At 39.2% G+C, this 27,050-nt stretch overlaps 1 protein-coding gene across 3 annotated transcripts; it reads left to right on the top strand.

The window, feature by feature from the left end:
- Window positions 1–3,906: 3,906 nt before the first annotated feature.
- Window positions 3,907–27,050, top strand: LOC146691654 (triadin-like). 3 transcript variants are annotated; one of them, XM_085431568.1, is made up of 7 exons: window positions 3,907–4,272; window positions 10,997–11,055; window positions 12,674–12,872; window positions 16,699–16,740; window positions 25,238–25,285; window positions 26,269–26,418; window positions 26,867–27,050. In XM_085431568.1, exons 3-7 carry the CDS (start codon window positions 12,686–12,688, stop codon window positions 26,887–26,889), a joined length of 450 nt encoding a protein of 149 aa, XP_085287694.1. In that variant the 5' UTR covers window positions 3,907–4,272; window positions 10,997–11,055; window positions 12,674–12,685; the 3' UTR covers window positions 26,890–27,050. The 3 variants fall into 3 exon arrangements, with proteins under 3 accessions (XP_085287694.1, XP_085287693.1, XP_085287695.1); XM_085431567.1 differs by lacking the exon at window positions 10,997–11,055; XM_085431569.1 differs by lacking the exons at window positions 10,997–11,055; window positions 16,699–16,740.

Below are 27,050 nucleotides of genomic sequence, written 5' to 3'. Positions count from 1 at the left end.
GGAATTGTTATACAACTGCATCACTGGGGACTTTCCGCACATACCTCTTCAATATGCTGAGTCACAGTTGCAAATATACAAAAACAAGATGTATCTGTGTATTTTTTGTCAGACTGGCACACAAAGCCAGACGCCGGCAGACACAACGTACTGTAGAGCAGACATGAGCGCCATTCTTGTTGATTGCTGTTAGTTTCATCAGAATTACTTTGGGTGTTTGGTTTCATCAGTACATCTCTCACGGGTGTGCATTTGTGTGTGCTCGAAACAGCTAGCTGAGAGAAAAATCAAATGAGATCACAAAGAAATAATGGAAAATCAGGACTAAAGCTGCAACACGCTCACCAGTAAACAAGTAATAAAAAAAAAAGGTTTTGGTGTGGGTATATGATCCCGAAAATGTAGTTTGAGATATGCAGAGCACAAGAGTCCTGTCTCTGTTTTCATCACTGTTTGCAGGTGGAGGATAACGGACCAACCGCATTCGCTGGAAGATTTTTTCCAGGTACTGTGCTTCCTGTCAAAGCTGTTGAGGTCCCTCATATACACGGAAGGTGGTGTATCCTGCGGTGTCAGTGCATCGACACCACAGTGAGATGGGTCTGTCACTCTCAGCTTGTCACATATGATCACACAAAGGATCCGTTTAATTTTTGAATTCTGAAGATAGGGGTCATTTTTAACACACAACACTGATGCAGAATGGCACTGACACAAAACATGATCTTCTCAAGACATGACTAAAAAGTCTCTTGACGTGTCTTGGGATGAGAATGAATTAGATCTAGAGGCAGTAGCAAAGCTTGTGCTGTAACACTACTACTACTATTACTACTAACATAACTTTATAAGAGGCCAGCTAACCAGTGCCCCCAAACTGCACCTGATAGGATACATACTTGAATATTTATTATCCTGAGTTCAAACTGTGTTTCTGTCATTGTGGAAAATGGCGAAAAAACCCAGAATGATCCCATAAAGCCAAATTTTATTCACAATGGAACATAGAAAACATTGAAAATATTTAAACTGACAAAGTGTACCATTATAAGAAAAAAAAAATCAGATTATTCTGAATTTAATGGCAGCAACACACATCAGCATCCCCTCTGCTTTTAAAAACAGTCCAATTCCAGGAAAAGGAAAACCAGCTGCTGGATTTCTTGGGGAGGAATTTTGGATTTTAGAATTCTAACTGCTCAGCAGTCCTGGGTTGTCTTTGTCATATTCTTCATGTCATAATGTTCCAAATGTTTTCGGTTGATAAAACGTCTGGACTGCAAGGAGACTAGTTCAACAGCTGAACTCTTCTAAACTTGCTGTTGGAATTGATGCAATATGCCGTTTAGCATTGTCTTGCTGAAATATGCAAGGTCTTCCCTGAAAAGGACATCAAGTGGATTGGAGCATATACTGCTCTAGAACCTGTATATACCTTTTGGCATTGATGGTGCCTTTCCAGATGTGACAACAGAACAGTGTTCCATTTCTTTGCATGACAGAGCTTTACCCTGGATTTGTGATCCCATGCACAATGTCTGTTTGTGGAAGATCAGAGACTTCCAATATTTGGATTTTTTATTTTTTATCTAGATTATCAAAATCTTTGATGATAATATATATTATACATGATGGGATACTGAAAGTCTTCATAATTTTATGTTCAGAAATTTTATTTCCATAATTTGCAGATGCAGTTTTTTTGCAGATTGGTGAACCTCTGCCTGACTTTACTTCTAAGAAACTTTGCCTCTCCAAGATGCTCATTTTATAGTTAAGATAATTATAGTTGCAAAATATTCCTCAGGCTGTTTCCTTTTCGTCCTCCCTACTATTCCAGCGTTTATTAGCACCCATCCCATGGAAAGTAAAATGTTCCATTTAGATGTGATTTTTTGTTGATAACATTTGTTTTTTATGTTCGTTTGTCAATAAAACATAACTTTATTAGATTTGTAAATCATTGCATTCTGTTTTTATTTACACAGCGCCCCAACTTTTTTTTGGGGGGGGGGGGGGGGGGGTTGGGATTGCAGAATAATTTGTGTGGAAATTTTTTTTATAAACTGAGTAATATTTTTTCATGATGCTGTGATCTCCCTCTATGCTGTTTGTAAAGTGGTAGAAATTAGTCCCAGAGTTTGAACTCTGAAGTTTTGTTATGGACTCGGGATTCATACTCTTGGAGTTTTAAAAACTAACTGATTTTCAAGCTCTTGTGAATCAAGTATCGTGTTCAATTTCCCTAGTACCTGAGTTTTTGTATTTATATTCCTAGTCCTAAATTCCTTGTTTGATTTAGTTAGTTCTCTTTTGTCTATCTTGGTCTCATCTCTGCGCGTCAGTTTGGCCTCTGTGTTGGTTTCTCTGTCTGTCTGTGTCTGGTCTCCAGCTCAGTATTTGTTTACCTTTTTCTCGGTGTCAAGTCTGCATTTCTGTTTCCTTGTTCGGTTATTTCCTGCTTTACTTTGGCAGGCTATGTTCACGTGTCTGTCCTTGTCTCATTTGTCAGTCATTTCCACTGGACTCAGTCTGCTTCTCCAGTCGTGTCTCCGTGTCTGCTCTCTGTGCCCTGTTTCTGTGGCTGTCTGGTGAATCTTGTCTCCTGTCTGTTTGTTTACTCCTCCCTGTGTGGCAAATTTGTATATTTGGAGTCTGGGTCTCTGTCTATGTTTATTTCTTGTCTTAATTTGATAGTCTGTCATCCTGTGTGCGTTCTATTCAGTTTTGCTTCGCCTGTCTCCTTAGTCTGATGTAGTTCACCTGTGTCCCTGGTGTGTTCCATTTCCCTGATTACCTTGTGTGTATTTAAGCCTTTAGTTTCCCTCTGTCTCTTGCTGTGATCTCCCTCTATGCTGTTACAGTTTTTGGCAATAAAGCTGAGTTTAAGCTAAAGTCCTGTCTTCAGTATGCAGACTAGAGAGTCCATAATTGAACCACCAACCTTCCAGTTGGTGGATAGCCCACTTTTCCTCCTCAGTTACGAATGACCCCCCACCCGATCCAAAAAGACTCAACATACAGTGTTGGCCTAACTTTTTGTGATACATCTTACAGAAGAAAGAACACGTGTGTTTGTGTGTGTTGTGCCCTCTCTGTGTGCCCTACATTTAAAGCAGTCCAGTCCAATGTTAACACCAGCTGCTGTCTGTATCTCTAATTATAGCCTCTGCAGTACAGGCTCACAGGGCAAAGCTGGGGGGGGTCAGGTTACTCCTTCTGAAAGCTCTCGCAAGCAGACACAAGCATACACACACATCCTTGATTAAACTGGGCCTCCAAAAAACAGTGTCTGACAAGGCCTAAAATCTCACATGGGGCTCAGCTAGGTATTTATTCACTTATTTACTCTTCACTTTGACCTCCATTTGACAAGCCTGGGCACTGAGGAGGAAACATGTTTCCCCTGGAGCAAGTCTGGGAAAGGCTGGGAAATTTAGAAAGTTTAAAGTTTTAAGTGCTTTTGTTTTCTTGAAGTTCTTGTCAAGGGCACACAGTGAATCTGCTTGGACCCCTGAGAATCTTGTAAAATGTACTTTTGTCAGTGTTATCGAGGAACCACCAAGCATTTAATCATAATAGTACTACTTAATTCAATTTGCAGATGTAAAGGAATTGTCTTTATATTTGTTTACAGTTAGGAAGCCAGTGTGGGTGAAATGAGGTGAGGAAATGGGCCTCTCAGAGGAAACACTGATGAAATATCAGCTGTTTGCTGGTGATTAATAAGCTCTGTGTTTCTGGGATATGTGAGTAGGAGACTTTTAGACCTTCATCTCTTCACTGTATTCTCTTCCTGCCTTTTTCCTTGTTCTTTAAATCTTTTGTTCCTTTTACACCCTTTCTACATTCCTTGCGCCCTCTCTCTCTCCCTTCCCTATCTGTCTATTTTGGACCCTCAGAGGGGCTGGGTGACTCTCAGTGGGTCAAACTCCGTCTCCCTGCTTCTTTCTATCAGTCTCTCCCTTTCTGTCCCACTCTCTCCAGCACTGAAATCTCAGAAACCTCGCCCTGGTAACTTTTTGGGACACAAAACTTAGTTTCTTGGATTTTATCCCAGTTTCACGCCACTTGTGGGAAAGTTTTTGTGTATTTTTAGACCCGCTGTGATCTGGCTTAAGACAATTTAATGTGTTTTTCTCATAATCGACTCGGGTTAAAAACAGGACTTGACAAGGAGTTACATACTTGTTTCTATGGTAACACAGCATTCCCAGAGCCCTTGAAGGACTGAAGATTATCAGTGAACATCCAGCAACTTCAAAGACTAAGGTACTTTAAAAATCCATTTCACTCTTTTAAAACTTATAAAAGTAATAAATTCAAAACAGAAATGTGAGTGTTTGCAATCCACCCAGTTACTCTTTTTTTTAATTGTCATTTAAAATAGATATTAGGTAACTAACAGCCAGTGAGATGGCGCTATTAATAACATGGAGAACCATCTGGGCCATATCTCTTATGTCACTGTTTCCTCTTGAGGTTTTGAAGGGACCACAAATGGTCTTTTAAACTGAGGGTCAGTTTAAAAATGTGTTTTTGACATTGTGATTAGACATTAGTGGCTGTACAAAAGTCTTGAGACAACCCTCATTCCTTTTAATTTTGAATTATAGGAAAATGGGAAATATGTGCGGCTGGAAAATGGGAAGTATGTGCACACATGAGGTGTAGACTATAAGACTCCCATTTAGATGCTATTCATTGGTGTTGGTGATCGTGCCACAGCTGGATAGAAAAACAAACAATGAACACTATCAGTCATGGATTCTTCACCTTCACCAAACAAATTTCAGCCACAAATCATAACAGAGCCTCCATCATGTTTTACTGATGACTGGGTTCACCACTCCTTGGGACCTGTTACCACTGATTTTCACTCTAAATCTTATGTAATTTCGTGTCCCTCAGCCTTTCCTCCCTATTTCACTTCCTTAAGAATTGTTTCTTGATAGTCTCCCTTCCATTGAAACCATTTCTGGTCAGGATTCAGTGAACAGTAGATGGATCAACTGAAGCCCCAGATTAATCTCTCAGGTCCTGTTTTGGGGTTTTGCTGGATATTTTCCTATTTCTTAAGGGCACGACTGTTTCTCTGTTGTAGACAGATTTTACTCGTGATAGTTTTTCTTATCCTCCACTTGTCCAGTTTCCTCAAATCTATTAAGGACAAACTGCACACCATGCAGAAGTATAGCAAGTTTTCAGGTAATAGCTCTTTAGGAGTCCCCTTGTTGGTACAAAAATACTCTCATATATCTGTCAGACTGTGCTATCTTTGTCATTTTCTGTAGTTTCAATGAAAAAATGCAAACAAACTATGCATTTTTCTAACAGGCTGCTACTAACAAAGTGCCTAAAGAGACACATTAAAATTGATCCTTTGCTAAGTTGTCTGTTATAGGTCGACACAACACTGCTTCATCCTTTTACTGAGGTGTTTTTTGATCCTTGAATGATTCATTGTCAGTGTTAAGTGGCTCAACAAACATAAGAAACTTTGTGAAAACAGTCTGGTACAAGGACTAGAGTGAAAAAGCATGAAAAAACAGAAAAACTTTGAAAGACCTTCTGAAAGCCTTGAGACCTACTGCTCAAGACTGCAAGTAAAATTACATTAAATTTCTCCTTCATGACTTAATTCTATATGATGACCAGTTGCTCTCTTTCTGCATGGATGTAATGATATTGAGCACTTACCTGTAATTTGTAATTCCAAAACCAACATGTCTAAAAACTATAAAGTGTCCTAAATGTACTATGCTTTGAAATTAACAGTTGTCAAAGATGGAAAACCACAACCACTGTCAGCACAAAATCTAGTGAAAAAGCAACTTTTTGCTCAGCACTGTTGTTAGGACCATAATTCATCCTTTATGCCCCCATTAAACCTGTGCCTACCAACCCTTTTCACTTGTGACCCCCTTAAAATAGAGCTACGTGTGTTATTTATTAAAGCCTGCAGAGTTCAAAGAATCGAAATTTCCAAAAGAAAGGAAAAAGATATATTCCCCTTTCTTTCTTTCAAAGCATCTTGGGGTCTCTCTAACATGTCTTCGTATCCATAGGGGGTCCTGAACCCCAGGTGGGGAACAACTGCATTTGAAAACACTCGCTCTGATGTTGAAACAATTGCCTTTCTTCTTTCTCACGCTTTACTCTTTTTCCTGTTCCTCTGTGCCATCAAATAACTTGTAAAATAGAATAAAGAGAAAAGACTCACATATAAATAACTCTTCATTTATCGTGCCCAGAAACTGAACCACATGTGCAAATATATTTTCACCTCCATGCAGTAAATCCATGATAATTTTAGGAACTTATCATCCTGATAACAAGCATTTATCAGTGGTTTGGGTTGTATTTGGTGCTGTATATCAAAGTAACGAGGACAATAATGCAAAAAAACCCCCCCAAAAAACCCTGCATTCACACTCATGAACATCTGGGCTTTCCTGATGAGATAAACCGTCATTTGACGGTGAAATAAAAGCAGCTCAAAACTGGAAACATTACTAGCAAGTTTACTTTGTAAGCAGTACTGTGCTGACTCCTCCTTACAGCATTCGGTGACTCAGAGTTTTGACCAAGCTGTTGTTGTCTTTCATTTGCCCTTTCATTTGCCAGTTAGTTGTCGGCACCCACATTGTTCTAATTCTGCTCATTCCTTTGTCGTGGAGGAGGAGGCAGCACCAGTCGGCCATTGTGTGTGTGAGTGCAGATCAAGCTCAGAGCTCGAGGGTAACAGCAGGTGGGCTGGGTCGTCTGTATTTGAAGGCGGATATATACACGCAGAGTGCATTACATTTCTTTCTCTTTGGTGCATTTCTCAGATCAGAAATGTTCAAAAACAGTTTGTTGTTGTGAAAGCAGTTTCTTTATCTTCTGAATGCTTTTCCCAGTTGGTGTAAATTATTATTTATGTCTGCTGTATTAATTGGGTACGGTAACCAAGATGTATTATACATGCTGGCAGAACTGTGCAGTCGCCTCAGTATTTTCATCTTCTTTCTTTAGCTGCCACAGCTGACCATCTTCCTCCACCTCACCCTATCCCTAGCATCCTCCTCTGCTACACCAGCCTTCTGTATGTTCTCCACATTCATGAATCTTCTCCGTGGTCTTCCTTTTTTCCCATTTTTGCCTGGCAGCTCCATGTTCAAAATCCATTCCCCTTAAGTTGCAGTCCGTTTGGCCTCTCAGGGCCACCGTATGTTCTGCTCAGTGACCCGGGTGTGGGCCAAGCTTTGTCCGTCCTATGGATGGTCTCATATTTGAATCTAGAATAATTTGGTATATAGTGGAGTTCATGGTCATCTCAATAACTGCAAAGTGACCAGGTCCTTTGGCTGGAAAACCAACCCAAAATATCACCTTTCCACCACCATGCTGGACAGTTGGTGTGGCGTGTTTGTGCTGGAACGCTCTGTTTGGTGTTCATCAATGTTCAGCGATGTACATTTTAGTCAAACATGTCCGCTTTAGTGTCATCTGTCAAAAGACAGATTGTTACAGAAGTTCAGAAGTGGTTTCTTAGGATGTAGCTTCACAAACCTAAGCCATGCTGCCATGTTCCAAAACGTGTTCTCCTGGGAATAACTGACCCTCGTAGAGTCTGAGATGTAGCTTTTCAGCTTTTTGTCCACTTCATTGAAGATGAGAAACTGTCTTTGACTTGTGAATGATCTCTCTTACAGTAAAACGATGGATATCAAATTGCCTGGAAATTGTTTTATAACCCTTCCCACATTGATCGGCCGCAACAATTAATTCTTTACGACCAGTGCTGTTGTCTTTTCTCCCTGGCCTCATGTTAACACACACCTGAATGCTCCAGACCATCAAACTACCAAAACATCTGCTTTTATAGAGGTGCTCACACTTGCTGATGGACAATTAATTAAGTGCATTTATTAGTGACTGTTACTTAATTCCTATGGAAGCAGTCAGGGTGTACTTGGCTTTTCATTCACTGCTCCTGCAGTGAGGTTTAGTGTTGGTTTCTGCAAATAATGACACAGTGGAATATGTCATGTGCTGTTGTTCATCTGTGGTTTTATTTACATCATTTTAAGACCTGACTAAGGATCACCTAGTTTTTTAACGGAAGTCCTCATACTGTATATGAAACCTTATAATTCAAAGACTATATACCACGACTCTATGCACTGCTGCAGTGGTGAATACTCATTTTAAACTAATGCATATGAATCTAAATATCAGGGTCATACAAAGCTGTTCTAGTTGAGTCCAAGAATAATGTTATTGAATTTAAAAATGAGCAAGCAGGTCCCATTTAAGTCTAATTCAGGAAATAAACCAAAGCAAGTGAGGAAAATTAAAAGGGAAAAGGTTGCAGACTGTGACACACAGTTTGACAGAAACTTTCAAACACAGAGGAAATAAACTTAATTAATACATTTAGTAGCAGAACAGTGAAGTGGATCTTTGCACTGTGCAGGTTTTCCCCTCTACCTGCTGCAGGAGATTTTGACTGCTCTCCAGTCCTTCTGTCATTGTAACATTGTTGCTGTTTTAGCTGTTTCAAATCAATATGTTGGCCCGACTAACTGTTGCCAAGGCTTCGCTTGATCAATGGTCGGCCTTTACATCACGCGCACGCGCTCTCAACTCAGCTTCTGAAATAACACAGACGGCAGCTGTTGTTCACCAGATCAATGCTCAGCTTTCTCGAATCAGACGAACACAAAAATGTGCATTAGGTTGTGAGTGGGTAGAATTATGTTAAATTGATTTTGCAACTTGTTAACTGAACGCTGCAAAAGAAAGGTCAGCCCGAGACCAGCTACAGAATCTTAACATTTTACTTTGTGAACCCCATGCTGAAAAAAAGAAAGAATTGAATGTGTGAAAAATGTAAAAGATAGCACAGCCGTGACATATTATTTTTGTACAAGCAAGGTGATTCTCAAAGAGCTGTTAGTTGAGACTTGATATATTGCAGCATGGTGTGTGTCCACTTAACACTGACCTGTGAATCATTCAAGCAAAAAAAAAAAAAAAAAGGACCTAACTCAACAGATGAATCAGTGTTCTGCCTGCCATAGAACAGACAACTGAGCAAAGAGCCAATTTTAAATTGGATCTTTAAGAACTTTGTTATTTGCAGCCTATCGCATGGCGTGCACTATGCGCTTAAAAAAAATTAAGGAAACTGGTCAAGTGAAGCACAAAAGAAGGCAGGCCTACAAACAGCTGATGAACAGTATCTTCAAGTCTCAGGTCTTAAACAAGAGCTGAGAGATGCATCTGGACCTTCAGTTGATCCACCTTCTGTTTGTCAAAGCCATCAGAAATGGCTCAGTGGAGGGATGGCTGTCAAAAAACCATTCTTAAGGAAGGGAAATAGGGAGAAAAGGCAGAGGTATGCTAAATTACAGAAGAACTGGACTGAAAATCAACAGACCGATTCATCCAAAGTTGAAATATTTGGTTCAAATCGCCAGGTCAGGAGGGAGGTCCAACAGTGAGATCACAACCGCCTATAGCATGGAAAATAGGATGAAGACTCTGCGATGGTTTTGAGCTGCATTAGAGCCAGTGGTGTTGGGGAGTTTGTTGCTGGATTTCAATCCATCATACAATACCCTTTAGAAACTGTCGAGTTGGAAATGGCTTCACTTTCTTAGGATGACAATGATCCGAAACACGCTGTCAATGCAGTAAAAGTGGATAAAAGAACACACAATATAACACTATCGGTCATGGATTGGCCACCTCGGAGCCCAAACCTCAAAATTTGTGAAGCAGTTTGGGATGATCTTGACAGAGAACAGAACAAAAGGAAGCCAACATCCAAAGAACAGCTTTGAATCTCCTTAAAGAAGCCTGGAGAAGGACAAATGTGGTAATACTAAATCTTGACTTTCAAGCCCATTAGATTTGTCCAGTTTGCCTTATATACAGTATTTCCACAAATGTCTACACATGCTTCAATACATCAGAGCACCTGTTTCCCATTTTCTTTGCAAAATATCAAGAAATAATAGCTGCTACTTTATAGAGTACAATGTAGCCCAGATACCCACGTGACTGGGTTTAACTCATCAGAAGAAGAAAGTGGAGAAATAACATGGGTATGCATTTTGCCTTGTGGTACATTCATTATGTAATAAGAGGACAGCAAAAACATTGTCACCACTCTATACTGAGTTTAAATTAATTGGCATCAAAGGTGAGAAACAGCAGCTGATTCTCTTAATGAGACTTTCATAATGAATGCTTAAACCAGACCTGCACAAAGCACGCAGCACTCACATGGATCTGCATCCTTCAGAGTCTAATTAAAGAGAAGGATACAGAGCAGTTTCTTCAAATCTCTCCTTTCATATTAGCAGATACGCCGTGTGAGAGGCAGGCGCAGAAAGAGGGGAGAGAAAAAAAGAATCATCCCAAGCGCCACATAATGAACACAAACAACCTAACATGGGCATGTAATCATGTTACTGGAGCGCGGCCCCCGCTGCCATACAGTGATGAAAACTTTGTTTAGAGAAGTAATTTGTCTTGAAGCGCCGATTTTGGAGCGGGGATGTAATCGTCTTATCTCTTCTGTTTGTCTCTCTCTTCCTCGTCTTTCTGTCGCTCTGCCCCTCTCCTCCTCATGCAGCTTGTGTTCATCCTGACGTAGAAAAACAAAATGCTGCATAAATAAACACCTGCTGCGCATTGAGCTGCTAACATCAATGCCACAGACGTGCCAGTTACTCTGTTATATTGAGCACAAATTGACAGTGCGGGTGCAGTGAATTTGTGGTGGTAACATATCTGCACAATGTCACATAACACACTTAGCAACTCCTGTAACCAGCATTCACTGTCAGTTTAGGACCACAAAACATTTAGCCCTCCAACGCTCCAGAGGTTTGTGTGGTTTTTAAAATGCTTGAAACATCTGTTTTAATGCTAATTGTCATTTAATATCAGATTATTTGTTTCTGTTAAACGTTGCTTTAAAACCTTGGACGCCTCTTAGGAAAACTACCCTAACTTCGCTGAAGTCACAGAAGAAACGTTTTTGGTAAACTACAGTCGGTAAGTAAGTTAGAACTGAGCGTTAACTAGGTAACGGTTTTGTCATCACTTAATATTTATGGATACACTTATATGTACATCTTATTATATTATTATTTAACAAAACTCCCTCTTCTTCAGCCATATTTTTGATTGTTATTTCAATGCATTCTACGGTGGCCCTGAGAGGTCAAACACACTGCAACTTAAGAAAACACAAGCAGATAATAAAAGATAAAATAAATATATAAAATATGAATAGAACACAACTGGAATAGAAAAAAAATGCTTCACAAAAAAACAATAAAAACACCCTACAAAATACAGCAGAAGTGTTTTTGTGGAGACAATAATGTTACAGAGCAGCTGCAGAAGTGACAAGCTAACAGTAAACGGCTAATAGCAAACATGTATCTACAGTATTATATGCGTTGTGTGATTAAAACAACAAACATTATCCACATCTTTTTCTCCCTCACAACACCGATGAATCCTTCACTTTGTTTAAGTGTGTCATCATTCTAATGTTTCCATTTCTATCATTCTGCAGCTGGTCCGTCACGTTATTGCTTCCCCCAAAAACACTTCTGTTGAGTTTTGTAGGCGTTCTCAGCATTTTTCTATTTTCCTGTGTTTCCTTAAGTTGCAGTGCATTTGAACTCATGTTTCGAGCTTTTCATGGTCACTTTACACTTAAAAGAAGCAATTTGTTGCACATCTATATTAAATAGTAGCACAGTAGTGCTATTTACATTTACTTTTAGCCAGAGTTTGGAGAGAATGGCTGAAGAACTGTTTATCTTCTCTTGAATATAATACACTTAAATACTTTTTGCTTTGTGGTGCTTGTACTCAAAATGAATGAGTTGCCCTAACTTAGTCACCTTAAACGAGCTGTACTTAGTTATTCAAAGGCAGCGAGTTTGCATAATTTGTTCAAGTTCTGGAAACTAATCGCGTTTTATACTGTAGTGCCCCAAAAAACATAACTCATCAGCATATGTCTCACTGAAATTATGCTCCACTTACGGTATTCTTAAAATAAATAAATAAAAAAACATGAAATTGAAATTGAAATTATTTGACATGTTATTCATGCCATGCTGGAATGAATCACTAGATTTCTCACTATTGTAATGCCTTCTTACAATCCAGAAAGCCTAGCTAGGACTCACACATATATTGTAATTTGCTAATAAATAACAAATGATTGTCATGTACACTGCAAAACACAATGGTTACACTGAGCAATGAAAGTCTGTGTAAGTACTCTTCACGAATTAACAGACAAAGCTTACATTAAATTTATATAAATAAATAACAGACATTAAAAAATACATTAAATAAATTAAATAAAGAATTGAATCAAAATATAAAGTGTGTTAGTTCAGCACTATTACAATGATACGACTTTGAGAATGCATTTTTATATAAAATTATATTATATTGTGTGCAAATTTGCCAATGCACAGGCCAATATTGTTCAGTAATCAGTCGGGGATTCAGTAACTTTACACTGAATGGGTTTTGCAGTGATGCTTTAAATTTTTTAAACATTCTTGCAAGTATTTCAATGCCCAGACCCCCTTCAAACTCAAGTTTCCATCTCCTTCCTTCTCCTCTTTCCCTCTGCTCCCAGCTATCTTCACCAATGAGCAGTCAGACCAGCATCAGGGAGGTGGCCTCTCCATCTCGGCCCAATCAGAGGACATTTCTGGATGATGTCATATTAACGTTCACCTCACCAATGGCCTGGCTGATGGTCGTGGCCCTTATCATCACGTGGTCAGCAGTGGCTATCGTTTTGTTTGATCTGCTCGATTATAAAACTCTGGCAGGTAACGGCTGTTTACTTTCCTTCTTAAAAATCCCGAACTTAATTCAGCATTTTATTCTCATAATTTTATTATTTAACTGTTTATTATTATATTTTATTATTAACTGTTATCATGATGTGTTTGTAATGTTTTATAATGCCTAATGACACTTTCCTTCCACTCATCAATCACCCATTTTCCACATTTCACACTTCCATATTTCATCCGAGCATTTTCCAACAAGACTTCAGACATTTTTGAAGCAAACTTCAAAAGTGGACATCATTTTCACCGAGTCAAACTATGGGACACACACCATCTCCTTGTTGCTTTCACCACATGTGCCTCGACATGTGTGTGTTTTGCTTTAATGCCAGTTCTGTTCAGAGTAACGCGAGGTGTGTTTCCCATCTTCTTGACGCACACTGGTTTAGCGAATGCATTTCCTCCTGTTCACATACTCAGTTAAACTTTAACATTAATTAGTCTACCTTTTTCTTAGCTTATTTATCAGGGCAGTAGCTCCTCATTTCCTCCTAAATATCACTCATACGGCCGTAGAATGGATCGAAAGGGTGCGTTCTGGTGTTAACATGCATACTAATAATGGAGTCACAGGGGTTGATTGCAGCATTGAGCCGTACAAAGTAAAATGATTCATTTAATAACCTGCTTAATGTGGACATCAGTGGAATCCTGTGCAGCGGCTGTTGCCACATTACACAAACAGGGAGCAGCTTTGTTTTCTCATATATTTTTTTAATCCCTTTATCTCCATTTCATGACTTAATTGTCTCGAGTAATCACATTTTGTTAGCTTTGATCCGGCTTTAATTGCTTCATTGTCATGAGATAACAGGAAATGAATTTCCCTGAGATCACAACCACACTGCTGATTGAAGTGAATGCAACAGTGAAGATCTCTGCTTAAGCATTTTCAGTTCTGCTTAAGGCTTGCAAATCTGTAGAAAGCTGTTAATTTATATATTAGGGGAAACGTCCATTGCAGTAAATCACAATAATATAGCACGGAGACACGGCGGTGCAGAGCTGAACATTACACTGCTTTCACTTTGAATTCATTCTCAAAAAGGCAAAAACAAATTCCAGCCGCACTTTAAACTCATTTCTAAAATTCACTGTTTCCTACGTTATATCTTTAGTGTTTATTCCTGGAAAAAGAAACAAATTGTCTAACTGAGAAACTGCCATTTTCAGAGAGGATTATTTGGTGAATTTTCTTGACTCAGATCAGCAACTTCCTGCAGCAGCAGCAGCTGATTGCTTGGCAACTGGTTGTGTCAAAAATAACCTCAGCACAAGACAACAAATTCTCGTTTTACGCTTCTGTTTTAGCACATCAAAGTTTAACACGTTAAAGTGTTATTTTAAGTAATTACTGGCAAGTAGAGCTGTCTTTAAGCTAAGCTAAAGATGTCGCTTCTTAATTATTGGATATAAATGTCAGGATAAGACTTTAGAGTCTGACCCAGATTGTATTTTAGGGTTTGCCCTCATTTCAGATTATTAAGGCTGATGTTTTAAAAATGTTTTCATGCACATATTAATGCACATTGTCATAATGAAATAATAAAAATAAACAAAAAATTTGTAATATTAGCGTATCTCACATACATGGATGCCAGTATCTTTAGCTGGCCGGTATCAGCAGAAATTATCGACCAGCTGAATTCTTAGTTGAGCTTCACAATCTTCTCATCCAGTTCTCAGGCAGGAGTCTGTAAAAGTGTATTTCCTACTGTCCAAGTTGATTAAATACTCAGAACTCAGTTAGGGTGAATCCACTGGTATGCATGTTAACATTGTCAGTGTAAACTTGTAATTAGCATTTAATCCATAACAGGTTTGATATTTATCTTGAAATGAACACTGTTTCAGTCACACCTTTAGTCTAAATGAATGTGTTTATTTTCCACTGATAGCATCATTGTATCCAGTACACTTTGTGTCTGCTTCTTCTGAAACAGTGTTAGTTTCAATAATGAAACTATTGTCTTTTAATTGTGTGGAAGGGAGCTGGGTTGCAGTTTCACCCTATACATTTTTAATATCTCATTCATCTTGGTCTTATGCTTTAGTTCATCTACCCGGTCATGTGAACAGTCTGCTCATATTTGTCCCAGCTGGGCATTCGACACATGCAACACAAACTGTACGCAGTCCTGTGGGGTTGTCGCTGGAGGTACCGCCACATGTTTGATTTGGCAGAATTTTACACTGGATGTTCTTTGTGACAAAGCCCTGAGGGGGATTTGTGTCTCAAACCAGTGACCGTTCATTGCCAAACAAATGCGTTAACCACTACATCTCGTGATTAAATAACTTGTAGAACCATCTTTAGCTCGAATCCCTTGAGGTAAATTTTTTCTAAAAAACTTCATCAGCATCTCACATTGTTGTGGAGGAGTTTTAGTTCATGCTCCTTTTTTGCAGCATTGCTTCAATTAATTAATGATTATAGCATTTCTTTATGCACAAGTCTCTTAAGATCCCATCGAAGCATTTCAGTCAGGTTGGGGTCTGGATTTTGACTGGGCCATTGCAACACCTTGATTCTTTTCTTTTATCAGCCTTTGTGCTGTGTTTGGGATCATTGCCCTGTTGTTTGACCCAGTCTCAGCTAAGCTCTATCCGTCTGATTGATGTCTCCACATCCACTCCGGAATACTTTGGTATACAGAGGACCCATGGTCCATGCAGTGAACGTAAGGTGCCCAGGTCCTGTGACTAAAAAAACAAACCCAAATTTTTACTGATGAGGTGTTTGGTTTGGGCCAAACATCTCTGCCTTGGTCTTGTGTGTCCAAAGAACATTTTTCCAGATCTTTTGTGGTTTGTTCAGAAACAACTTTGTAAACCTGAGCCATGCTGCTATGTTCTTCTTAAAGAGAAGAGGTTTTCTCCTGGAAGTCTTTCAAAATAAGCCATACTTTTTCAGTCTTTTTCTAATTGTAGTGCTTCAATATTTAGCATGCTAACTGAGGCCTGTAAAGTCTGAGATGTAGCTCTTTGGTTTGTTGCCGTTTCTCTGAACACGATCAGACCTTTGGGGTTAATTTGCTGAAATGTCCCCTCCTGGGAAGGGTGGCAGCTGTCTTGAATGTTTTCCACTTGTGAAGCCTCTTTTGCACCGCAGAATACTGAATTTCAAATTGTTTGGAAATGGCCTTATAACCCTTTACCAACTGATGGGCAACAACTGCCTCTGTAAGATCCCTGCTGTTGTCTTTCCTCCTTGGCAATGTGTTAACACACTTGAATGCTCCAGACCGGCAAACTGTCAAAACTTCTGCTTTTATCAAAGTGAAAACACTTGCTGATGATAAATTAATGAAGTGCAATGAAGCACCTGGCTGTGGAAGAAAAATGTGAAAAAAGGCTGTAGGTAGAGTAAACGTCCCCTAAATAAATAAAAAGAATTGATTTGGTTTTCTTTATTTTTTCTTTTTATACCTACTGGTACATTCTTTTGCTCTTTTTTAAAGTTTTTTGAAGCCATAAAAGAATAATAACTAACACTCGGCAAACTTAAATAAGCCAAGTATAACTGAAAGTTAAATATCAAACTGCAACTGAGCTTCCCTTTCTTTCCGTGTACAACAGCGACATAGTGACCCTTCTATCTATTCTACTCTCCCACCGGTTGCTACTACACATCACCCTCACTATCCTACAGTGTAAGGATAGGCCTGCCTCACACATCCAACACACTCATCTCTAACTCCTCTCCTCACTTTTCCCCTTTCTTTACCCCACTCCACTCCACCCCGCCCCTCCAATTCCCCTCCATGCTCATGCTGTCAATCACCTGCCATCCCATCCAAAGACTACACCTCATACTGTGACGACCCCGTGTGTTTACCTCCTGGTAAAACCAACAGCAAAAACACTGTTTGACTGCTCCGCTTGCTTTCAGAGTGTTGACTGCAGTTGTTCAGAGTCAAATCTGGATAGATGTGATTTTTGCTCAGCATGTTTTTCTTTAGTTCGGAGGCTTTGACTTTCACCTTTAACGGGTAAATCGACACTAAATCTCAATTTTTTAAGAGGCTAATAAGCTATAATAGCTTTTTACATTCTGGATTTCCCAAATCTCACTTGCAGAACAAATGAACCTCCATCTAAAACGATGTACATTTTCACCCACATTAATGAATCCACTGATCCCAGTGGTCAGATTGGGATGATTGCCCTTACATGCCTCTTAAAATGTATTTGAAACAAGTCTTAAAGACTAAAGCACCTAAAGACTCCAGACAGTCAGTCTGTTTGGAGAACAAACGGTTATTTTACTTGCTCTTTAAGCTTAAGGCACACAGTGTCGATTTGCCCTGATGTCAAGCCTTTGTTCATTTACTTTAGATTCACTGGAATTCAGTCTTGTTCTGTTCTGTCACCAAGCGCAAAGAGTCTGCATTTATCAAGGCCCACGGATGGGTGGCAAATTAAAGGAAATGAAGGACAGAAAGGTATTTGGCTGTCACAAGCGTCCAGAATAGACTCAGTGCTCCTTGACATCATTCCTGCACTTTACTAAAACGCTGCTCCTCCAAAATCCATTTCATCATTTGGTGTTTTCATTTGGCAATTGTGGAGAGCACTGTCCCTGGCCTTGAACCTCCCAAATGGTTTGAGAAGTGCTGACTGAAGTCCACTGTTTTAATTAAAGCATTAATTGACCCAGTGTTCGCTTTCAGTTTCTCCAATCATTTGCACAGCTTTTATTTTTCTTTAGTTTGTTACCCATCAGCGTGTCCTCGTTCTTTCCTAGTGTTGTGCATAAAGACCAGCATGTGTACTGCATGCTTGTCTGGACTTTCTGAGTGATGATTAATGTGGTGCATGATTCCATGACTGCTAACGTCATAATTCAGGATCATTTTAACGTAGAACAATAACAGAGTCCTTCAATGAGAGTTTACTTGTTTATGAAAGTTACCCATCTTTATATAAGTCAAGGAAACCTTTTGCCGAGGGGCTAGACCGGAGAACCGTAGTACACAGGGATTCTCTAGACGCTCAATGTAGGATGTACATGATAGTTTTTCCCTTTCATCCTTTCAGTTTTTGAAGCAAACATTTCCAAGGTGAAAAATGACAAAATGCTGGGCTCAATTTAACACAAGGCATTTCTTCCATCACAACGTTTCAGCAAAGAACAGCGTGTGTAAATGAAACAGCTACATTTTAAGGGTTATCAAAGAAGAAATACAGTTGTAGAGTTTTTTGTTTTTTGCATTTCAGATCATCAAACAAATTTAAATATTAGACAAAGATAACACAAGTAAAGACAACATGCAGTTTGCAAATTAAAGTGTTTATAATCAAGGGAGGAAAAATCCAAACCTACACGTAGCCCTGTGTGAAAAAGTAATTGTCCATGTTGCTAAATCATGAATTAACTGTGATTAACTGCACTTATTGGAAAGCTAAATTTCATTTAAATAGAAGCTTTCTGACAAAGTGAGGCTAAAATATCTCAAAAAGCAACGCATCAAGCAACAATTTGGAAGGTTTGAGTCCCAATACAACTGCTATAAAATATTACAGCAGCGGTCAAACATGGTGGTTGTAGCGTGATGGTCTGGTGGCTTTGCTTCTACGGTACCTGGATGATTTGCCATATTGATGGAAACATGAATTCTACTCTCAACCAAACTCCTGATGGAAATATCCGGCCACAAGTTCCTGCTCCGGAGTTCATGCACACTCAGGACAATGATCCGAAACACAGCAGCAAGTCCTCCTCTGAATGGCTCAAAAAAAACAAAATGAAGGTTGTGGAGTGGCCTGGTCAAAGTCTGGGTTCAAATCTGATCGAGCTGCAGACATAAATACCTTGTCCCCAAACCTTCCAGTCTGGCTCAAATTAAACAATTCTGGAAAGAATGGTGGGCCAGATTCATCCACAGCGATGTGAAAGACTTATAGCCAGTTATTGCAAACGCTTAATTGCAGTTCTTGCTGCCAAGGGTGGCACAACTAGTTATTAGGTTTAGGGGGCAATTACTTTTGAAAAACCTTGGAAAACTTTTTCCCCCTGAAATTAAAAACTGCATTTTAGATTTACTCAGTTTATCCTTGTCTAATATTAAAATTTACTTGATTATATGAAACAAGTCTGACAAAAAAAAAGGAAGTAAATAAATCAATAAATCAGGAACAGGACAAATCATCTTTCATAGCACTGTATGTAAAAATATGCAAACTCAGTCTCTTGTGAGCGATGAATAAAAACCCTTTGAGCATTTAAGACTTAAATGTATAAAACCATTTGGTGTCTATCTGACTTTGGTAATAGTGCTGCAGATAATGCGGGTTAGGGTAGAGTGAAAAGGTTGAGGAACTGAAATGAAGTCTTCCTCTTGGCAGCTCCATCTTCAACATCTCTTGCCCAATATATCCACCATCCCTCCTCTGCACATGTCCAAATAATCTCAGCCAAGCCTCTCTAACTTTGTCTCCAAACCACTCAACCTGAGCTGTCCCTCTGATGTATTCATTTCTAATCCTGTCCATCCTGGTACTCCCAGACATTGTGGATATAAAGGATACAAAGGATGTTGAAGATGGAGCTTCCAGGCAGGAGGAAAAAAAGAAGACCTCAGAGCAGATTGATGGACATAGCGAAGGAGGACATGCAGAGAGTTGGTGTGACAGAGGAAGACTCTAGGGACAGGGTGAGATAGAGGTAGATGATCTGCTGTGGAGGCCCCTAAAGGAAGCAGCCAAAAGAATAATAATAATAGGAAGATACTTTCACATATAGGATTTTGCTGCTCTCAGGTTCAGTAGTGATATTGTGTAAAGTTTCAAATACATCCCAAACACTTACAACTCTACTTTAGGCCACAATATTTACAACACTCTGACCAAAGTCAGTTGGCTTTGATAAATGTATAAAACCATTTGGTGTCTAAGTCTTAAAAATGAAAGGTCATAAAAGCTGAAAGGGTTTTTACTCATTGCTCACAGAGTTAAAGTGATCGCTCACTCTGTATGTTTTGACGTGAAAGAAAGAAAAAGTTTTGTTTTAGTCTTTTGCACAGGTGAGTCGGCATTATGAGAAATACCTTGACTGTTTTGATATCTGCTTTAGGAGTGGAGAGGATGATGTTGCTGATGTGAGTATCGCACCAGAGCAATCTAGAAAAACTGCATGAAAAATATGGGATAACATACGGAATTAGAAAGACAGAGACCCCCACACTCTCAGGGACATACTCTATAACAAAGGCAATTCAGAAGAAAGTAAAAAACAAAAATAACAAAAGCAGGAATGGAAAAATGCAGAGATGCGTGAGAAATGCAAAAGCAAAAGGTGTCACGTCTCAGCTGTGTGTTAGGCAGGGAAGGACCCAAAATGCAGGACTTGGCAGACAAAAGTATAAATGAAAACAGCTTAATTGCTGAACCCTTGCAAAAAATACAAAATTAACTTATACCAGGAGCTAGTAATCCAACAAACAGAAGTATGCAGGGAAAGATTGAAGAAGGACTCAAACAGGCTGAGGACGATTACAACAAAGAGCAGAATGAGATCAAATATTGACAGGGAACAGTAACAGGTGGGAACAAGACTGAAGCGACCAATGAGACACAGAAAGCAAAACTAAACAGAAAGCACACAAAACGAGAGACTATCAAAATAAAACAGGAAATGACATACAGACATAGAAGAGGATTACACTAAGCCAAGGGGAGGGAAAGGGGGGGAGTCAACAACAAAAGCAAGGAGGAAACTACAGGTCAGGTGTCGGACATTGGATCCACTTAATCACAGGAATTGTAATATATTTCCATAACCAGAAGACTAAATAATAAATAATAAAGAACCAGAATACAAAGCCAAAAACTCCCCAAGAATTTCAGAATATTCCAGGTAGGAGGAAGGAAGGAAGGAAGGAATGAAGGAAGGAAGGATAGAAAGAAAAAATAAATATTCTCTTGTATCATTTCTTTTCTCTTATCCAGTTTGTTTTTGTCTCTTCGAACTCTGCGCTTTTCTTCTGAAGTTTTTTTTTTGGGTGTTTTTTGTCAGAGCCCCTTGGGTTCCCGTTTTTAAATCTCTGTTGCACAATTTGTATTTTTCATCTATATTCTTTGTGTTTTATCATTTTGATGTGGCTGCTAAACTGCAGTAAACTAAAAACATAGCAAAAACAAAAGGCACAAGAGAGAAGAAGAGTCAGAAGATAAGCACATGAAAGTGAGAGCGTGAGAGAAAATAGATTTAAAGAGGAGCGAAGTGGAAGAGAGATGTGATTGGAAAAGAAAGAAAGAAAGAAAGAAAGAAAGAAAGAAAGAAAGAAAGAAAGAAAGAAAGAAAGAAAGAAAGACAAAGAAAGGTGGAGCGGAAGGGAAACTGAGTGACAGAGTGACAGCAATCAAAAGAAGGAGAGGGAGCGTTAGCAAGGGAGAAAGCTGGCCTCCTGTTCCCTGTCTCTCTGGCTCTGTGTCTGCAGTGCCAATCAAAGAAATGAGGCTCCATTAGCCTATGCACCTCCTCCGCACTGGGCGAGAAGCAGGCGGAAAGCTTCCTCCACCTGGGAGAGAGAGACTGAAAGAGATCCACGGAGAAAATCCAAACAATCCATTTAGCACTCCAGAGCCAACAGTTATCTAAATGCAGAGTATTGATGAATGTGCTAATTCCAACATGTTCCTCAGAGAGGCAGATGCAAAACACCTGCACTGCAGCGGCAGCATATGATTACAGTTTGTTTTAAGGACTTTTAGCAGCTTAATAACAGGTAATAGTTTCAGGACCAGAGAAACCAAAATAAAAATTAATATCTGGCTGCTTGCAGATATATTCAGGCAGAGCAGCGACAGGTCACACCTTAATCAGCTGATTGCACATGAGATCAGGTCATTTAAAGCTCACGTGTGCAGCTCGGTAAGACAATAAACAGACACAGCAGCAATTACTGGACAGTTTAAGAAAGAGTTAAAGAAGCTGTGACACACAAACAGCCTTTAAAGTAGACAAAAAAAGTGTTGAAAGGCACAGAGGGGAGGAAGCAGAAAACAATATTCCAGCGTCATGTCTTCATAATGCTTCTCGTGCAGCATTTGATTGCAACCTAATCACTCTCGTGTTCAGTAATCCAACCTAGAAATCACATTACAGTTTCTATTACCGTAACGAGGAAACATTTAGCTGAATGTGTGTTTAACTAATGCATTTGTCGTTAATAGATGGCATGCTTCATTCATTCAACAAAACACCGCCTCTGAATGTAATCCAGAGCACCATTACAATCATTATGGGAATAATAGTTTAGCTGGAAATGCAATTTGTAGGAAACCGGGGGCCCAATTTCCTGTGGAAAAAGGTAATCCTTAAAATGACACAATTGGAGAAAAATACGTATCATTTGGTACCTTGGTGGCCCTCTCGGAGAGGTCGCCCTTTATAAATGTTTTTAGCTGAGGTAAGTCCATTGGTTTCATTGCTAATAATTGTGTGTTGTTGTTAAGCTTGATTGAAATCTCCATTTATTTATTTTTTAATTCAGAGACATCAAATCTTCTTATTGAATTCTTATATTTGATCTTAATAAAAATGCATCCACCATCCCATAATCCCCTTCTGCTTTTACTTCTACTTGACCTGTCCTCTTTGACAACTCCAAACCTTTATCTTAATAGATTTACCATCGCCAAAAAATAAAACAACAAAATATCTTACTGGAAAAACAGTGGCTCAGTTTCCTGACAGATCATACAACTTTAGAAAACTTGACTTCAGCTTTAAAGAACAATTTGACCCAATTTGGAAAAACACGGTCGTCGTTCTTATGATACCCGGCGTGCATTTAAAACAATAACGTGACAAAATCACCTGCGAGACTCCCACCATTTTTGATACACACAACCCACCTCATCTCCTTCACTGTTTCTTTGATCTTTTATTCATCGGCAAATAAATAAATTAAAAAGGTGTGTGTGTATGCGTGTGCAAAAAAAAAGTAAAAAAAACAAAACAATGGGCCATGGGCCATGTTCATAGCAGCCTGTGGAGTGAATTTGTGGACGACTCTGGGGGGGCGATTTGACAAGATGAACAAATATAAATCAGTTTTTAAAAAACACTTGTAGAGCAGTTTATGGTTGAGGCAGAGTGTTTAATATTTCAGGTATTTTTGATACTGAGCAGATACCTGGGTTGCAGACTGCAGAGAATACAGTGGATCTACTGTACATTAAATATTGATAATTTTATATAATATATATGACACATTTTTTAAAAAGCAATACTTTTGGCAGAGTGTAGATATAATAGTTATACATAGATATTAATAAAACAAGGGACAGTGTATTAGACCAGTATATATATTTATAGATCATTTATATATTAGTCTGTATAATAATAATAATATTTTCATCACATGAGTATGAATATATATTTTTTATGTCACTAACATTTGTTGCTTATTTGTTTGAAATACAGATCCATCCATTCGCTTCCGCTTATCATTTTCAGGGGCGCTGGGGCCTATCCCAGCTGTCATAGGGCGAGAGGCGGGGCACACCCTGGACAGGTCGCCAGTCTATTGCAGGGCCAACACACAGGGGCCGACAACCATTTGCACTCACATTCACACCTAGTGGCAATTTAGATTATCCAATTAACCTCTCCCCACAAGTTGCATGGAAACGGTTGGAGGAAGCCGGAGTACCCGGAGGGAACCCACGCAAACATGGGGAAAACATGCAAACTCCACACAGAAAGACCGCGGCCTGATGGTGGAATTGAACTCAGGACCTTCTTGCTGTGCGGCAACAGTGCTAACCACCGTGCCACCGTGCTGCAGACCTGAAATACAGATCTGATTTTAATTCATATAAGAAATAATTTACAGTGAAATTCATGCTGTGACGATGTCATTATCTTTCTATTTTTGCCTCTGTATGCCACCACAGTGCACTTTTTTATTTTTTATTTTAGGTCCTTATTTATTGCAGGGATTTATGAACTATTTAGGAATTACAACCACATTTATACACAGAAAAACAGAAGTAATTGGACAACTGACTAAAAAGTGGTCACCTGCTAAAGCCAGTTCTGGTATATTCTGGTATATTCTTAACTCATTCACTGCCAGGGTTTTTGAGCATTTTTACTCATTTTTGAAGGGCCACAGAAAACTGTGTGTTATGATCACATAAACGCTGAACCTACCAAAATGAAGAACAGACTCTCCTCTTCCATCCAAAAAAAAAGCTTGTTTCTACCATTTTCCGTTCTTTAGTAATCAGCTGTAGAAGAGAGGTGGGTTCCACCAAAAATGCCTGTTTTGACCAAAAAAAGGGAGAAAACGAGCTTTTTGTGAAAAATACATTTCAAGCAGTCTGATGTTCACTGACAAGCTGCCCGAGGTTGTATTCTAGCCCCTCCCATTGAAAACGTAATTGACGTCTATAGACGTCAATGGCAGTCAACGTAAGTTTTTCAATTGACGTCTATAGACGTCAATGGCAGTGAATGAGTTATGGCCTGTATTTATATAGCGCTTTACTAGTCCCTAAGGACCCCAAAGCGCTTTACACATCCAGTTATCCACACACACATTCACACACTGTTGATGGGAAGCTACATTGTAGCCACAGCCGCCCTGGGGCGCACTGACAGAGGCGACGGAGTAAAAAATAGACGAAGCTTCCAGCTCTGTAGAATGAAGCCAATGCTAGTCACAGTAAACCTCCACGCTTTTTCAAATCTCCCGGCAGTGATATCTGTAGTTTTCAAAAAAGACTTCTGGTCCTATACAAGTCAAGGACCTACCTGCATTTATATAATAATTCAGTCCTTTTACATTTTTGGTAACTAGTAAAAAACAATTGTGTATTACTGACTTAAAGATTTAAAGATCCAGTATCAGGGTGCTTGTAATGGAAAGATTAGTGAGTCACAACTATTTATATTTGTGCAGATGAGATCAGGGGTGGAAATCCAGGTAAAAATTAATCAGGAATGTTTTAATATTTCTGCAAATTTAATACCGCTGTGGTTTCTTGCTGTGCTCTCATTCCGCATGTGCGCTGCATCATGGAGAAAAAAATGTTTTTTTAATGGAAAGTGTGATTTGTGTTCGGGAGCAGCTTTTTTTCTTTCTCTTTAACATCTTTGCTGCATTAAAGCGGCAAAGCTGTAACTCTAACGCTATATATGGCTGAAAACACGAACTATGCAGTCAGGCGCAGAGACGAAGGCTGCTGATCGTTGTTTTTCTCAGCTCTCGTTGTGGATTATCTTTCTATTGTGCGTGTTCTTCCTTTTCCTCTCAGCATGCGTCCTGTGTGTACTTCATACGATGTAGTTTCGGTTAATGTCGTGCTTGTGTGTCTCCCCTCCTCAGGCCTCCCTCCCCCTGCCGCCATTGCGAAGAGAAGTATGAGGACTAGAGGCAAGCAGAGACTTCTAAGCCAGCATACATCACATATACACCCAAATTCAAAACATAAACCTGTCGCATAGTGTACTATACTATGCTATGCTATGCTAGATACTATACTATATAGCATATTGTATACTATGGTAGAATAGTAGCATATGGTTGTGAAAACAAACCAAGGCTTACAGAACTGTGACAAACCCCATCATAGTGTGTGAGCTTGAACAGCTTCATAGGGTAAAGTCTTATATAAGCGTCTGTCATATAAAATCTTACTGTTTGGATGTTAAACATGGCCAAAGTTACAGTTGATGACATCAGTCTAATTATTTGTAATCCCCATGAGCCAAAAGCTCAGGCGAGCTTCACACTGGTCTAAACCCTCTGTGTCACCTTGGTTTTTCAACTCTGGTCTCTACACGATATCAGTGGGAGTGGATATTCGAACACACAGCTCTGACTGTGAGGTCAAAAGTGCTTGAGATGGACAGCCAATCAGAAGAAAGCCCTCTTAAAGGGAGAAGAGCTAAAACAGCTTGTTTCCAAAGTCCAAGATCAGATAACTAAGGATTATTTTTGAACTGTGAAAGCAAAGATACTCTATTAGAGTCCAAATAAATACAGGATAGTAAACATTCACTGGCCACTTTATTAGGTATAACTGTTGAACTGTTTGTTAATGCAAATATCTAATCAGCCAATCACATAGCGGTAATTCCATGCAAATTTAGGCACGTAGACAACCTGGTGAAGTTTAAACTGAACATCTGAACGTGGAAGAAAGCTGATTTTAAGTGACTTTGACTGTGGTACGGTTTTTGGTGCAGACAAGTGCTTAGAAAGTGCTTAGTTTCGGTCACTTTCTGAGAGAAAGTTACGTTCCAGCGAAACTTTGATTTGCCGTTCTAGTTTAGATAAAACATTAAAATGAAAGGTTCTGTTGTTTAGTTATATACTATTCATTAGATCTTTATCTCTATTCTGCTTTGCTTTAGGTGGAGTTCGTCCAATAAAATCAAGCTCTGTTGGAGTCTCACCTCAGGAGAGCACTGAGTGGCTGGAAATGATGTGGGCATTTGCAGCCAGTCTGGTAGCTCCTGATGAGGAGGAGGAAGGTATTCATCATCTAACCGAAAGCCTCACATGTAAGAAAACATCACCTGACATTAAATTAACCCTCAGTTGTTTGACCGTTATTAACAATTCATGCGATGCTCATCCTGCCTAACGTTTTATCAAGGGCTTAGCTTTTGCAGTAGCTGACTAAGAGGGTTATGATGAATAGACAAAGTGTGCACACATGCCGCTGAGGGCAATTTAAAACTGCATTTAAAACATTTACCGTAGATTCAAAAATAACTAAAAGTCATTCTGATTCACACTGATGGCAGCAGAAAGATGTGCTACAGTTCAAGGCCAATCAAAAGGCAAACAATCATTCCTTTATGCACCCAGTCTTAAACTGATTGCTGGGTAATGTCAGCCATTTATTTTCATGCATGTAAAGGAAAGTTTGTCGTATGTGTCGCTCACCATCTGGCAATATTTAACTTTGAAAATTTGTTTTTATGAACTCTGTTTCTTGCGTATCAGCTTTCCACTCAGAGGAACTCTGAAGGACAGGAAGTGGAAAAGAACCAGAGCTGGAGGAGAGAGGACAGAAAGGTTGAGACGGCTGTTACAGTGTTGCACATTAAATCGCAGTAATGTTTTTTCTGTCTGTTGTTGAGCGGTAACTGATGATTTAATTTGATGAATAAAAGATTCCAAATTGAAA

Source organism: Copadichromis virginalis, linkage group LG15, assembly GCF_057382275.1.
Source record: "Copadichromis virginalis isolate Kocher_CV1m ecotype Utaka linkage group LG15, C_Virginalis_male_GT1.1, whole genome shotgun sequence".
NCBI lineage: Eukaryota > Metazoa > Chordata > Actinopteri > Cichliformes > Cichlidae > Copadichromis > Copadichromis virginalis.
The sequence above is the reverse complement of the archived record's forward strand: the minus strand, read 5'-3'. Positions and strand labels throughout refer to the sequence as shown.